This window comes from Azolla caroliniana, unplaced genomic scaffold (genome assembly GCF_043228905.1).
Source record: "Azolla caroliniana isolate FFs.n. ecotype wild unplaced genomic scaffold, voAzoCaro1.0.p SCAF_11, whole genome shotgun sequence".
Taxonomy (NCBI): domain Eukaryota; kingdom Viridiplantae; phylum Streptophyta; class Polypodiopsida; order Salviniales; family Salviniaceae; genus Azolla; species Azolla caroliniana.
Genome location: NW_028230446.1, coordinates 16963336 through 16978834, shown reverse-complemented (window position 1 = coordinate 16978834; position 15499 = coordinate 16963336). Strand labels below are relative to the sequence as shown.

The window sequence follows — 15499 nt, the reverse complement described above, 5'->3', positions numbered from 1 at the left end:
TTCGAACACTTTAAAGGGGACCCTAACTTTGATGTTCAAATATTGTTGGAATTCTTGTCATATGCCCAAGCTTTGGAAGTTGATCTTATCAAATTAGGCCTACTATTATTCAAGTCATTTCATCAATGGAGGGTTGTTTCTTTAACGGGGTTTGTATAAAGAATTGACAAAGGTCTTGGCCAAAATATTACAAAAGTATTTTACGTAATGTACTTAATGTTCAAACAATTATGGATAATGCTTGACATATATGAATTGATTATAGTGTAGTTAGATATGGACAACGCTTATAATCATGCCAATTGGTCCTTAATTCTAAGGTTAATTCATACAATGGGCCTTGGACCACGCCCACCTTATATTTTTTATTAGAGAAAAATATCATTTCTAAAGCAATGATCAATGGTGGTTTTACATCAGACATTGCCCACACACGTTTTGTTGATCTAGGATGCCGAATTAATCCATTGCTATTTACATTAGTTAACGACAATTGTGTCAACTACTATTAATGCAAAGTTAAGTGATCGTCATACTTACAAACTATAATATTTATTAGAGAAAAATATCATTTCTAAAGTAATGATCAATGGTGGTTTTACATTAGATGTTGCTCACACACATTTTGTTTATCTAGGATGCCCACGTAGTCCATTGTTATTTACATTAGTTAATGACAATTGCGTCAAGTACTACTAGTGCAAGGTTAAGTGGTCATCATACTTACAAACTATCCATTCTATAGTGCCATTGTCCACTATTTCTTTGTGGTGCCATAATTCATCTCTCAATTTATTATCAGCACCGTGTTCAACCCAATTGAAAATATTTTAAGGAAGCTTTAAAATGACTAATGGAAATGCCTAGATCGAGAACAAGGCTCAAAAGAGACCACATCAACTCCCTAGGTGTCCAAATACGAACCGACACTTTAATTTGTATACAATAAAGACTAGTTTGCATGCAAAATTGTGCCATTCACATTGTGACGTAATATGGTAAAAGGATGCAATGGTGATAAAGTGTTTCTATCAAATTCATGTAGTTGATAATATCCTAAAACATATATTGTAATCCATTATTGTCGACGGGTCTTCTCCAACCAAACCGCGCATCCAATAATGTTAATGCAAAAGATATGGAGTGAAGTTGTAGCCACTCTAAAGAGTCAATATGATGGCCTTAAGGGCGACTCCGATGGGGTTGAAAGACAACGACTAGCCTTTATCCAACAATGGTCATCCTCTCCCTTTCTTGAATCCGTGGGCATCCACATAAGATGAAACTATTGTGTCCCTACAGGGATTTGTATATAATACTCTCATCTGTAAAATTTTAGGGATTATTAGAATGTGATCTCAAATAAAGACTAGCTAAAATGTGGACCATAAATGGTAATATTCTTATCCTCATAATAAATTATATGTATCTTTAAGATTTTCCCACTAAAAATTAGCTATAAAAAAAGGGAAAAGTACTAGGATACCCCTAGAAGTTCGTCTATTTACCAGAATGTCCCTGGAAGTTCCAAATTTACCAAACAACCCCTATGTCCAAAAAAATACACTTTATAAAGTAATTATACACTCAAATATTTGGTAAATAGGGCTAGTTCGGGTCCATTTCTTCCATCTTTGGTAAATAGGGCTTGTAGATTTGAGTGTATAATTACTTTATAAAGTGTAATTTTTTGGACATAGGGGTAGTTTGGTAAATTTGGAACTTCCAGGGGCATTCTGGTAAATAGACGAACTTCCAAGGGTATCCTAGTACTTTTCCCTAAAAAACTACTTAGTTATGGTCATTTAGCTACATGTTAACTATAATAGTGTTTCCATTCACATGCTTTCACCCAACTAATGGAAGGAGTTCTTTTTTGGAAAAAAAAAACAATAGCATACAATCATCAAAAGATATGGCCAAAATAATAATGAAATATACATGTCCATCGTATGTTGGTAATGGATGTGTTTATGCACATGTTGTCCATTCCTACATAATGATGTGAAAATATCTTGCATTACCATGTATAACAATTATCTTCTTTTTCAATGGTGGTTAGATTTTAGAAAGAGAGAGAGTTTCTCACAATGTTTGAGGGGGTTTATCTTGTTATAATGATCCTCACTATTGTAGTAAAGTCACCAAGATGTTTTTGTATTGTTGTGTTGTTTTTCTATAAATAATAAGTAGTGCCTTGACATAAAAAGTTAAGAGGAGATAAAGAGAGACACTTTGTTATATCTTGCAACTATCCTTTTTTTTCAAAAAGAAGCTACTTTCCCATTAGTTAAGAGAGATTATTACATAAGACTATACAAGGTGGGGCTTATACATAAATCGGTGAATCACCCTCCTACCGAATTCAAGAATATGAGACTACGTACATATCCTTTCAAATTGATTACTTAATGTAAGTAGGTACCTATAGCTATAAATTAGTGCCATGCGTCACCTACCAGTACAAGCCGAATCCTATGGCCTACAACAAAGGGAGGGTGGGAGGTGAGTAGGAAACAACCAACATGGGGGCTAGTAGTTCCACCGCGGGTTGTTTCCTCCTTGCGTCATCATCGGTATGTTCCACCATTTTTGCTAGAAGCGCAAACAAGCAGCGACCACGTTATTGGAGTGGCCGCAAACCTCGTCCAACTACCCTCGTAGGCAACTGATAATCGTGAACCATATATCCATGATCAATTCCTTTGGGGACGTACCAAATCTTGGAAGACCTTTAGGCAATGTGCTTTCCATACAGACCACAGGGTGAAGCTTGCGATCAACATCCAATCTCCACGAACCGAGGGGAGGCGCTCTTCAAGCCTCCCTCAAATTGGGTCTTGACGAGTTTACCTCTTGTGCATTCATAGTTGCACCAATTATTTGCATTGAAGGCATCCATCCAACAATCAACCGAGAGATCGATCCAAGCCGTTGTGCTCCACGATGTTATTCCTTCCACTTCTCATGTGGCTAGGAGGCGAGTCACTCTGTCCCATACCTTGCGAGCTTGAGGGCAATCCCACAACCAGTGTCTCAAATCTCAATAGGTGAAGAAAATAGTGAGCAAGCTATCAGGCCATCACATTTACCTACTAAGCCATTCGCCAACAAAGACCACGTTATGGTTTATTTGCAACCAAAATAGCTTGAACTTCTCAGGCACTTGGAGATGCCAGAGACCTTTCCAAAAGGTACTGAGCACCTCGTCAAGGATGCCTAATTTCCGCCAACCATTGCATAGGGGACCGTCCAATTGCAATTGTATAGCTCGACCCAATTTAGTGTTGTAATCAAAGAAGTGGTGTAGTTTGCCACCGTGTTTCCATCTAAAACCCATTGGGTCCCATTCTAGTTCCGTGAGGGGGCGACAACCATAGACCCCCAACTTCCAGTGGGGTTCCACCGTAGCAACATCAGGGTCCGTCTTCTAGTTGTTACCAACTTGTGCCACCACTCAAATTGGGTGCCAAGTGCCCTTGTTCTAGCTCTCCCCAAATAATGTAGCTCCTCCAGATCTACTCAAGCCCTTCAATAAATTAATTGTTTCAACCTCATCAAAGAGACCGAACCATGTATCTTCTCTCGCATCCCCCACTTGAACCCTGTCAACTACCTCTACTATCATTTTCATAGCTCCCTTGAGGGGAGGGAATGGGTCCTCCTGTGCTCCCCTGGAGCCACCATGTGTCTCCAATCACTTATAGAATGGAGCCCTATCTATGCTAGCTTTCCCCACATTAGGCCCTTAAGTTGCCCTAACATTATGTTGTCACTTGTTTGCACCTGAGGAGGATTCCAAAAATATTTGGTTGTCTAGTCCATTTGATTAGTGTCTCCGGGGTGTGCTTGACCAAATGTTGTTGCATGTGACCCCACGCCCGCAAGATGGAGTTTGTTACCCCATCCTCCGAATGACACATCATCTTGGGTGGGACTCTGTTCGTGCAACACTAGTTCAAGGAGTTAAGACAAGGCCTACCGAACTTGGGAGTCCATGTATGCAACCAGTTACAAAGGAGTACCTTCCAACACTCCTTACCTGGTAGGACCTAGCACCAAACCACTATTTTGGCTAGCAATGCTCGGCTTTGCGTTAAGGGGCCAAGTCCCCTTTGTCATGCGGTTGCGTTAACCAGCAACATGACACTCAGGCGGCCACCATTGGGTTGTCCTAACCTGACCATATAAAAGCCCTTGATGGCAGCCTTAATTGCGTTGCAAACATGCAGGGTCCATAATCCAACATGAGATTGAGTGCCACATGGTGGTAAGAATCACTTGGTTTGCGATAAGGACCCTACCAACAAATGATAGTTTACATTTGCTCAACTGGTTCAACTTCCTACTTATTTTGGAGTGCACATGGGACAATTGCGCTATAATGAAAAAAAGTAATTTTTAGCCTATCTCTCTCTCTCTCTCATCTTATATTCTATAATTCTTACTCTCCCTCATACATACTCCCACCGCCTATTGCTAACCGTCTGCACTCCTTGTTTCGACCTCGCAGTCAACAAATCCTAAACCCTAAACTCAAACTTTAAATCCTTAACCCTAAACCCTAAACCTTTTCTCTAACTTTCAATCTCCCTCTTACATACTCACACCCGCAAATTGTGTACCGTCTGCACTCCTTGTTTCGACCTCACGGTCTAATAATGCACATGGGACTCTTGCAACTATCTTATTGTTAGGTAGCAGATTACAAGAGAGAAAGAGAATGATTGAGTCTCTTCAGTGGCTACAATCTAAGGTTAAACAAAAATGGAATGTTGTAACTTTGATTATGGATGATTACAAATACTGAAACTTAGTCAGCATTCTAAATTACAACTTGTATCAAAGGTCTTCATTTTGAGAGTATTGATTGGGGGTTTACCTTTGGGACTAGCACTAAAGAGAGGTGTGGATTAAAAAGAGAGGTATTGTGGGGTTTCCTTCATGGAGAGGTTATGAGGTATGAAAGTATGCATGCTTCTCATGTTTTTCATTTTTCTTATGGACACCTCTCTCACCTCGTTTCCTTCTTCTATTTCACGGTTCATAATTAAAAATCTGGTCATTTGGCGTACAATTACGTCATTGGCTCTTTGGATAATATGGAAAGCGAGATGTGATTCTGTTTTTAACAATGCCCATATATAGCTCAACACTATGCTTATTGAATTTTGGATGTTGTTTGTTCACACACTTCATGGCCAATATGATGATTTGTAGGGTTCGGATGATGTTTTGTGGCAATGGCAAGTGGCCTTTAAGAAACGATGGCAAGGACTCCAATTATTTTCAGAGACAACTGCTGGTCCAAAGTGGATTTATGCCATACCTTCGTTTATGTTGGATAGTGGATAGTAAGTATTGTTCTACTCATAATATGTAAAATTCGTGTTCATCTAGCATAACATTCGTTTTCCTACGTTGGAAAACGAATGCGAATGTTATTCAAACATTCTTGTGTTTTTTTCCCATTTTTTTAATGTTTTTTTCCATTTTTTAGGCTTATTTACCTCATAATAAATAGATAATCCAAAAGTCTGGTATTTATCATTCTTTGAAGGTGTTTTTCTTACGCGAATGGTTCAATCATTCGCGAAAGCGAATGTACGTATGGTACGTATGGTTCATACTATGGTTCTACTTGTTCATATATGACATCATCTGTATCATCAGATGCACTAGCTTTTGTATCTTACAAAAAGAAGTGAGATGAAATGTCTCCTTCTGTTTTTCTTATGTAGACTTTTCAAGTAATATACTAAGGTGTATCTTCCTTAAAAAAGAAAAGAAAAAAAGAGACGTGTGGATTAGCAACATGCAGTTGCTTGTTTTGCACTTTTCAAGGGGAAAATAATACTCATTGTTTCATCGTGTTCCATTGCTCGTCAAATTTTACGTTACATTTCTTTTGCATTGTTCAAGTGGAAGATAATGCTCATTATTTCATATAATGTTCAGTTGCTTGTGAAATTTCGCGTTACATTGTTATTTGACACCAAGATAGAGGGTGTTTGCACAATTCATGCAACCTGACCTAAGATCAAAGACATTGTATATTGTTTTCCTTCTTTTTTTTGAGATATTGGGGATTGTGTCATAATCGGGATATGCACAATGCTTTTGTATTTTATGGTAGACACATAATTAGTGCATATCTACAAAATTTAAAGGGAGTATTAATGTGGAAATTTTGTTTATGAGCAAGTTAGAATTATGTCCTTGATGGAGTGTTCGGTTTTGCTTATTGGTGATTCAATTTGTCCCACGACCTATGTAACGATGACAACACTATGTTGTGGTACCATTTTAATGTTTTCAAAACATGTTTATTAATATAAGTATGTATTTTTATTGAGAGATAAATAGATAGATAAATTTTATTATTGCTTGTGAAGGTCAAATATGACGAATGAGACTAAACATATTACATTACATGTAACATGTGAAAGAGTAGCACCTCTTGATGTTCAAGAATTCTTCTTAATCGTTGCATTGGTATGGAAAAGTGAAGATGAGATCTCAATTCAATCATTAATTTCGACTGGGGTTGTAAACTTGGGGGATGTGGTTGATAATGAATCTCAAAGTTTGCCGTAATTTGAAGATGCTCAATTATGGGAGAAATTACAAAATATATCCTTGCTACATGGATCTTTACCAATGAAAACAAATGGTGCGCCTTGGGTGGATTGGCAGTTAAAGGATGGTACACTACATGTTACATGTCATTACGAATATAACATATCATCATGCAATGGTATCTTGGTTATCACTTAACACAGAAAAGATGTGGAATGTATGTAAGTCAAATGCAAGGTGATGACAAATATTGCAACGTGGTTGCCATTCTCATTTAACATTTCATGCAAAGGCATTCATATGGAGAGTCATGTTTGGTGAGCTCCTATTGACCCATTAGGATAAGTGTTATGAGCATAACCGTAATAGTAGTCATGGGCTAATTTGTAAGGATGAAGGGTGATGATTGAGTTATCTCAATTCTATGATGGGAGTCAAATAACTTTAGAGTGTTTCATCACCTTGCTACTTTTAATAAATAAAAACAACCAATTGGGAAACACACACAAGGGCCTAGGGTTTGAGTCTATATAAGAAGGCTAACTACCTTCACGAAGGAGCATCTCTTTTCTTTATTGTTTTGAGATAGAGACTCTAATAGGGTTGCAAAGCTCTAGCTTCATACACGTGTGCCTCCTCCTCCAAACCCAAGGTACGATCCATGTTTGTACATGGTGGTGTGGGACACCAGTGGGAGACTTGGACCCGTCTCTCACCTTCATTAAGGGGTGGTCAAGTGGATTGACGTCCTTTCTTCCTTATTTTCCTCTTAAAATTTGCTTAATGTTAATTAAGATTCTAACATTGCGCTAATTAAAATTCTAATAATAAGCCTTAAAGAGTCAAGGACTAGGATCATGTACATGCTTCTTTGACCCCAATCCATTGGAGGATAGTACACATATGTTCATTAAATCATATAGCGCATATCACTTTGAAGTACTTATAAGAGATTTGACAAGGTTTAACTCATTATTTGAGGCCTTGACAATAGGTTTTTGTTTAGTATGTTTAAAATGGTCCAAATAAAAGGCCTAGAGATATTGTTCCGATTTTTATGATATCGTGGACTAGAAAACAATTTGAATATACATCATGCTTTCATGTTTCATAATAGACATGGGGTGAAAGCCTATGTGAAGAAGTTGAAAATTGTTCTTTTGTGGGATTTTTGGATGTTAGAGCACGTGGGGATCATTTCCTCAAGTGCATATTAAGGCTTTCTAATGGCTTTATAGGATGTCCCTCTCATTACTTAGGTAGGTAGAGAAGACTAAGTCGTAACAAGTGGGTTTTGCTTACAATTAATTTAATGTGTGTTTTTACCACGCAAAGAGAGAGAGAGAGAGAGAGAGAGAGAGAGATTTTGCTAATTTTGCCAAAAGGTCTCTATTAGAACCCAATACCATACGATGAAAATAAACTTTGCGCTTTTGTATTCCATGTCACTATTCTTGAACATTACTTCGATGGTGTGACAACAAATAAGTGTTTATTCTATTTAAGGAAAGGTTGTTCATATAAGTTTCATTCACACGAGTACAAGGGCGCGGAGTTCAAAACATCAAGGTCAAATTATATGTCCTCTCAATCCAAAGGAATAAATAAAGCTAATATTCGAAAACGGTTCGGTTAGAACCGAACCGTGATACTGCAACTTAACGGTTAAAACGGTTTGGTTTGGTTTGGTTCAGTTCAAGTTGAGGCTTTTCTAGTTCAAGTTTCAAAAAAAATTAACTGTTCGGGTTTGACACTCGAATCGAACCAAACCAAACCAAATTGTCGCTGATTGTTAAATAAAGCAATGGATGAAGAATAAACTACTATAGTAGCAACAACATGAAAGTGATGAAGAAAAACAAGTATGATGTATGCAAACTTTTGAACACAAATGAGTAAAAGGAAGATTTGAGCACATAATATGGAGAACAATCTAAACAATAGTTTGATATGGATTCACATGTGATACAAAGTTATATGAAGCACCCAAGGAGTTTTGGAAAAATTCCCATATATGGGAAATAACCTAATGTTCCTCATGGCCTAATGTTAGCTTTGCAAGTGAATATCATATACTAAGCTACGTCCAATGTGGTGCTCCAAGCATGAGAGCCTCCTACCACCCACTCCCATTAAGTAAGTGTGCTCTGACTCACCCAAAGATGATACATCATAATCTACAACATGGAATTCATAATAGGAAAATATCATTTACTTCTTAATACTTATGAATCGTGACGTGAACATGACATTAAGGAATACATGCGCTTGAATTTGATCCTTTGTGATTTTTGAGCTCATTTGTACAAAAAAGCAACATTGAATGGTAGAGCGATAAACAAGTTAAAACTAAATTCGGCGGGTTCACATCTAAAGCCCAAACACTCGGGTGATCCTTACAATCAATTACAATGTGTCCAAAGGAGAGACCCAACTTGATTTGATATTATTCAAACACGCGCAAGGAAAGCATTATGTAAATAGTGAGAAACGCACTTGGGTGTTGGTTTTGTATGTGATTTGTTTTGGTTCCTTTCATTACAAGTAATCCAACAAAAAGAGTACAATTAATGGGAATAAATGTGGACGAGTTATACATAAAGTAGCTGAGTGAATACATTTACTGTGGTAGACCAATTGTAGCATCCTACTTCACATCTTTTTCATCTCCCCCCTAAGCCTCCTTTGAAAAACGGAACTCTTTAACATTAGGAACAAGATTGAACGAAAGGCATCTTAATGCGGATAACCACAATGCATAATGCTAAGAACACATGTTATACACGAGATTCTTTCAAACATTAAATATGCAGTATGCAACTCATCGGATTACAAAATGATCCAACAAAGAAGTGGTTCCCTCGCATCGGAGCTTTGTTTCTCCATCTCCTTCTTTGTCTCCACCTACCTACACCTCCGAGTCCCACCTATGTCTCCGCCTTCATCTCCTTCTTAATCGTTGTCTTCGAGAAGGCGTTTGTTATAAATAATACAACATCCGGATGTTACAGTTCCAGAATTCGGACAATCAAAGGTGGATCGGCAGCGGCGAATGGAGAAACGGACGAGAATGACATGGGGAAGCGATCATCGGAAAGAAAAAAGAAGGGAAACTACACACGATGGGAAAAATTGAGCTTTAAAAAAAAAAAGAAACAAACCATAGGAAATGAACAATAGGAAGAAGAAACACTTGAATATGTTCTTCTTCTTCTTCTTCTGTTAATTAATCCTTTACTAAAGTCTAAAAACATTGTTATCCATTTATTTGTTCCTGATGTTTTTTTTTGACTTGAAACCAAAGAGAGAGAGAAAGAGTGAAGAATATGTAACATATATGTATATGTGTGTGTGGGTTCTGCTCAGATTTTAGCTCTGTTTCTCCCCTGTTTCTCCCCTGTTTCTTTCCCTGGACGAACCTTGGAAGAATCCATGGCAGCCTCCTCCTCCTCCTCCTCTGCCCTCCCCCTGAGAGCCACCCAGAGCCGGCGTGCCATCGCCGCCCAGACCACTGCCGATGCCAAGCTCCACTCTGTCTTCGAACAAACCACCCGCAACTCCGACTTCGATTACCTCCGCTACACCGAGAACATCCAAGATCTGATCTCTGACAAAGAGAGGCTCCCTTCACAAGACATCACTGCGTACCTTCAGAGAATGCAACGAGGTGGACTCATACAACCCTTTGGATCCACCATAGCCGTGGAAGAAGAAACTTTCAGAATCATTGCTTATAGCGAGAACGCCCCTGAAATGCTCGAACTTGTGACATCCAGAAGCACCGCCAAGACTCCACCTCTCGGGATTGGGTCTGACTTAAGAGCCCATTTCACCCCTTCTAGTGTTAATGCATTAGAGAAGGCATTCTCTTCTCTAGATGTGTCTATGCTTAACCCTATCATAGTCCATAGCTCCAGCTCAAATCGAGCTTTTAATGCAATTCTTCATCGGATTGATGTAGGGTTAGTTCTAGATTTGGAGCCACTTCAACCATCAGATTTGGCAATATCTACAGTTGCTGGAGCTTTGCAATCCCATCGCCTTGCTGCCAAAGCTATATCACGATTACAAGCTCTTCCTGCGGGAGATATTGACCTTCTTTGTGATTCCGTGGTTGAAGAGGTAAGAGCTCTTACTGGTTATGATCGAGTTATGGCCTATAAGTTTCATGAAGATGAACATGGTGAAGTTCTAGCTGAGATTAGAAGATCCGATTTAGAACCTTATCTCGGTTTGCATTACCCTGCAACCGATATACCTCAAGCTTCTCGCTTTCTTTTCATGAAAAATAGGGTTAGACTGATATATGATTGTCGAGCTCAACCTGTCCGTATCATTCAAGATAAAGAGTTAAGACAGCCACTAAGTTTAGCAGGCTCTACTTTGCGAGCTCCACATAGTTGTCATGGTCAGTATATGGCTAATATGGGAACAATTGCGTCATTAGTTATGGCAGTTGTGGTGAATGATAATGATGAAGAAAGTGGTAGTCGGACTCAGAGGCCGAACCCAAGCCCAAAGATGAGAAGGCTTTGGGGTTTGGTTGTATGCCACCATACTACTCCGAGAGTAGTTCCCTTTGCTCTTCGTTCGGCTTGCGAATTCTTAATGCAAGTATTCGGTCTCCAACTAAACATGGAGCTTGAGCTTGCTGCCCAAATGAGAGAAAAACACATATTGAGAACTCAAACACTCTTATGTGATATGTTGCTCCGAGATGCCCCCATTGGGATAGTCTCAGAATCCCCGAGCATTATGGATCTCGTGAAATGTGATGGTGCAGCTCTATACTATGGAAATAAGCTATGGCTTCTGGGAGTGACACCTACGGAGTCTCAAATCAAGGATCTTGCTGAATGGTTGCTTGATGTACACAAAGACTCTACTGGACTCAGTACAGATAGCCTTGCAGACGCAGGGTATCCTGGTGCAGCGGCTATTGGTGACGCTGTCTGTGGAATGGCGGCAGCCAAAATCACTTCTCGGGATTTCTTGTTCTGGTTTAGATCTCACACTGCAAAGGAGATCAAATGGGGTGGAGCAAGGCATGATCCTCATGAGAGAGATGATGGAAGGAAAATGCACCCTAGAACCTCTTTCAAGGCTTTTCTGGAGGTTGTCAAAAGGAAGAGCTTGCCATGGGAGGATATGGAGATGGACGCCATCCATTCATTGCAGCTTATTCTTAGAGGATCTTTTCAGGACATTGATGATAGTGATACAAAGAAGACCATTCATGCACGGTTGAATGATCTTAAGCTTCAAGGAATGGATGAATTGAGCACGGTAGCAAATGAAATGGTTAGGCTTATAGAGACTGCGACAGCGCCAATATTCGCTATTGATGCGACTGGATCAGTTAATGGGTGGAATGCTAAGGTAGCTGAATTGACTGGTCTTTCAGTGGAAGAAGCGATGAATAAGTCTCTAGTGAGAGATTTGGTGGTTGATGAATCAGTTGAAACTGTGGATAGTTTGGTGAATCTTGCTCTACGAGGTGAATTAAACTATCTAATAATACAGTATTGTTTCAAGCTTGCCTTCTAATAGAAATTTTACTCAACACAATCAGGACATGGTTGTACCACACACCAATGGCTCTGGAATTAAACTATCTAATAATAATAAACTATATGTTTCATTTCTGTTACATTGTGGTGGTTGTTCATACCTTCTCTCTCTTTTCAGGCGAGGAAGAGAAGAACATTGAAATTAAGCTCAAAACATATGGTGAACAAGCTCAAAAAGGACCTGTAATTTTGGTCGTAAATGCATGCTCGAGCAGGGACTATACAGATAATGTGGTAGGAGTATGTTTTGTTGGCCAAGATGTAACAAACCAGAAGGTGGTGATGGATAAGTACACACGCATTCAAGGCGACTATAAGACTATAGTACAAAGCCCAAATCCTATAATACCTCCCATCTTTGGTGCTGATGAACTTGGATATTGTTCTGAATGGAATCCAGCTATGGAGAAACTAACAGGTTGGAAACGTGAGCATGTTATTGGTAGGATGCTTATTGGTGAAGTGTTCGGATCAGGTCCTGCTTGCTGTAAACTTAGAGGCCAAGATTCAATGACCAAGTTTATGATAGTCCTTAATACTGCAATGGGTGGTCAAGATTCAGATCGGTTTCCCTTTGGTTTTCTCAATCGTAATGGAAAATGCGTCGAAGCACTTCTCATTGCAAATAAAAGAACTGGTAGTGATGAGGCTGTTACTGGTGTTTTTTGCTTCCTTCATATTGCCAGTCCAGAATTGCAACAAGCTTTGCAAGTGCAAAAGCATTCAGCAAAAGTTGCATTGGATAGATTGAAAGAAGTTGCTTACATGAAACAAGAAATTAGAAATCCTCTATATGGGATTACTTTCACTCGGAAACTAATCGAAGGTATGAACCCTTCAGAAGAGCTGAAACAAATATTGGAGACAAGTGCTTCATGTGAGCGGCAGTTGCAAAATATTTTGGATGATGATAATTTTGATAAGCTCGATCAAGGGTATATATCTACACTATTTTTTTCTATTATAATTTATTATGAGTGTTACTTTTGGTTTTAATGTATATGCATACATATTGACCTCAATGATGTTTATGGAGGATTTGTGACAAGAATGCACAGACAATTTCATTAAACTTGATCAAGGATATACCATCATCTGCTTTTCCACGATGTTTGTAATTTCAATGTATAGAATTTGAAGGATTGTTTATATGCATTCACTGAAGAAAATTTTCACGTCAACTATTTGTTATCAATTCATTCATAAGAATCCTAAAAATGATATGCTTCGATTTTGATGTAGGAATGCGGAGTTAGAGGCCCAAGAGTTTACCATGGGTGCAGTAATGGATGCCGTGATTAGTCAAGGAATGATAAGGTCGAGAGAAAAGGGCTTACAAATTATTCGTGAAACGCCCGATAAGATCAAGCACACTCATCTTTTGGGAGACCAGTACCGATTACAACAAGTTTTGGCAGACTTCCTGACCACTGTGGTACGATTTACATCATCATCGGATGGGTGGGTAGGAATCAGAGTTTTACAAACCATGCCGAATATTGATGACGAATCGCCCATGGTTCATTTCGAGTTCAGGTAGATATAGTCTTTTTATATGTTAGTTTCTGAATACTTGCTGCACCTCATATGAAGTTTTATTGTTGGCTGAACATTCTTGGAGGAGAACACTTGGAGTATTAAACTAATTGAGGCTATATTATTCGTGAATGCGCAACTCATTTGCTTGCCAATGAAACATGCATAACAACAATTGAATAGGAGATGCGATTAATGATACGATTTTTACATGACATGACTTGATAGCAAAACAAGAATTAGAACTGGAGAGACCTTAGGTACCTCAATGTCAATGCACGAGTGAGACTGGCCCAAGATCTCTATTTATACTAGTCACAACAAGGAAATCTAATGCAAGACTGAGGGCTTGTAGCCCAAATTCTCAATTTATACTAGCCACAACAAGGAAGGCTATCACAAATCTGAGGGCTTGTAGCCCCAACTCTCAATTTATAGTAGGCTAGGAATTTCTAATATTCAGGAGTCTAGTCTTGATACCATTGCTAAAACAATCTAGAAACTTCCAGAGTCCAATGTCTTCACATGCATTAGATCTTAAGTTTGACTCATTTACTGACAAATCATGAATATAATTAGTATTGCACCAAAAAAATGATATATCATTGTGTATGAAATTGTACTTTTGGTCCAGAGTTTGTAGACCATTGATGCTCATCAAATTGTATGAGAGGAATTGGTAAAGGCCCTATTATGTAATTTATTGTATGTGACTATTTCCGTTGTATATACTTTTGCGAACTACTTGCCTAACCTTTTATTTTGTATTGTGCGAGCAGGGTAGCACATCCAGGATTTGGTATACCAGACGATCTTGTCCAACAGATGTATGATGGGTCCCAAGAGATAACACAAGAGGGAATGGGGCTAAGTGTTTCAAGGAAACTTGCCAAGTTGATGAATGGAGATGTCAAGTATATCCGTGACGCTGATCTATGCTATTTCCTTGTTACCGTGGAGCTCCCTCTTGTGGAAACAGAGAAAATTGAATGAAAAATAATCGGGGCATAAATTTCTCTCAAGTGTGTTATGGATGTATTCGGTGTCCTCGGTCAAGAGAACAAGCTTTTTGATGCTTCAATTTCATGCTAAAACATATCTTGGTTTCCGGTATGTTTGGATGTACTTATTCGGGTTGGTTGCAGAAGAAGACAAGATTGATGGTTCAAAAGTACCCTTTATAGAGTTTCATGGTAAAGCATATGTTGGCTTTCTATGTGCATGATCAAGAGGGCCATGCTTTTGATGGTTCAAGTTAAGTCATTTCGTGGACTTTGTGCAGAACAAAGAAACATCATTGTTTGCATAGAGACTCCGAGTTTAACCACATCATTCTAGCTTTGCCAGCTTTATTCTTGTGGGAAAATACATATATTGTAATTCTAGCTTTCAGATTATTAAAATCTCATCGGAGTGGACGGTAAACTACAATGATTGCTAGGATTGGAAAGGAAAGGTGCAGAATATAAATTTCTTGTCCATATTTTATTCAAGCAAATACCTCTTACATTCATTGTTTATCGAAATGGGCATCATCCTTCAATCCTATATTACACCATATTAAACAATATTTTGACATTGAAGTCTCACGGTATATAGAATAGCCGAGATGGTTAGGTAGATGTGTTGATGCTCTAAAAGCATTTCTTTTATGTGTACATTGAGAATGATGGATTCCAGTTGCACTTCGGTGCATTCTCCTACATAACATGTATTTTCTTTCCCAAGGATAAGACATCCACCAATGTTCTTGCCTGCTGGTGGTATTATCATATTAAGGTGACCTATTGGGTGTTAAGAAGTTTTTGTTATAT

At 38.6% G+C, this 15499-nt stretch overlaps 1 protein-coding gene across 1 annotated transcript; it reads left to right on the top strand.

The window, feature by feature from the left end:
* Nucleotides 1-9965: 9965 nt before the first annotated feature.
* LOC147858128 (phytochrome 1-like) lies at nt 9966-15198 on the top strand. The gene is made up of 4 exons (XM_087326746.1): nt 9966-12076; nt 12268-13084; nt 13392-13685; nt 14465-15198. The coding sequence occupies exons 1-4, from the start codon at nt 10012-10014 to the stop codon at nt 14676-14678; spliced, it is 3390 nt and encodes a 1129-aa protein (XP_087182872.1). The 5' UTR covers nt 9966-10011; the 3' UTR covers nt 14679-15198.
* The last annotated feature ends 301 nt before the right edge of the window (nt 15199-15499 follow it).

Coding starts and splice junctions, on each gene's coding strand:
- LOC147858128 (XM_087326746.1), top strand. CDS start 10,012: ATGGCAGCCTCCTCCTCCTCCTCCTCTGCCCTCCCCCTGAGAGCCACC. Junction 12,077..12,267: donor GGTGAATCTTGCTCTACGAG/GTGAATTAAACT, acceptor CTCTCTTTTCAG/GCGAGGAAGAGAAGAACATT. Junction 13,686..14,464: donor ATGGTTCATTTCGAGTTCAG/GTAGATATAGTC, acceptor TTGTGCGAGCAG/GGTAGCACATCCAGGATTTG.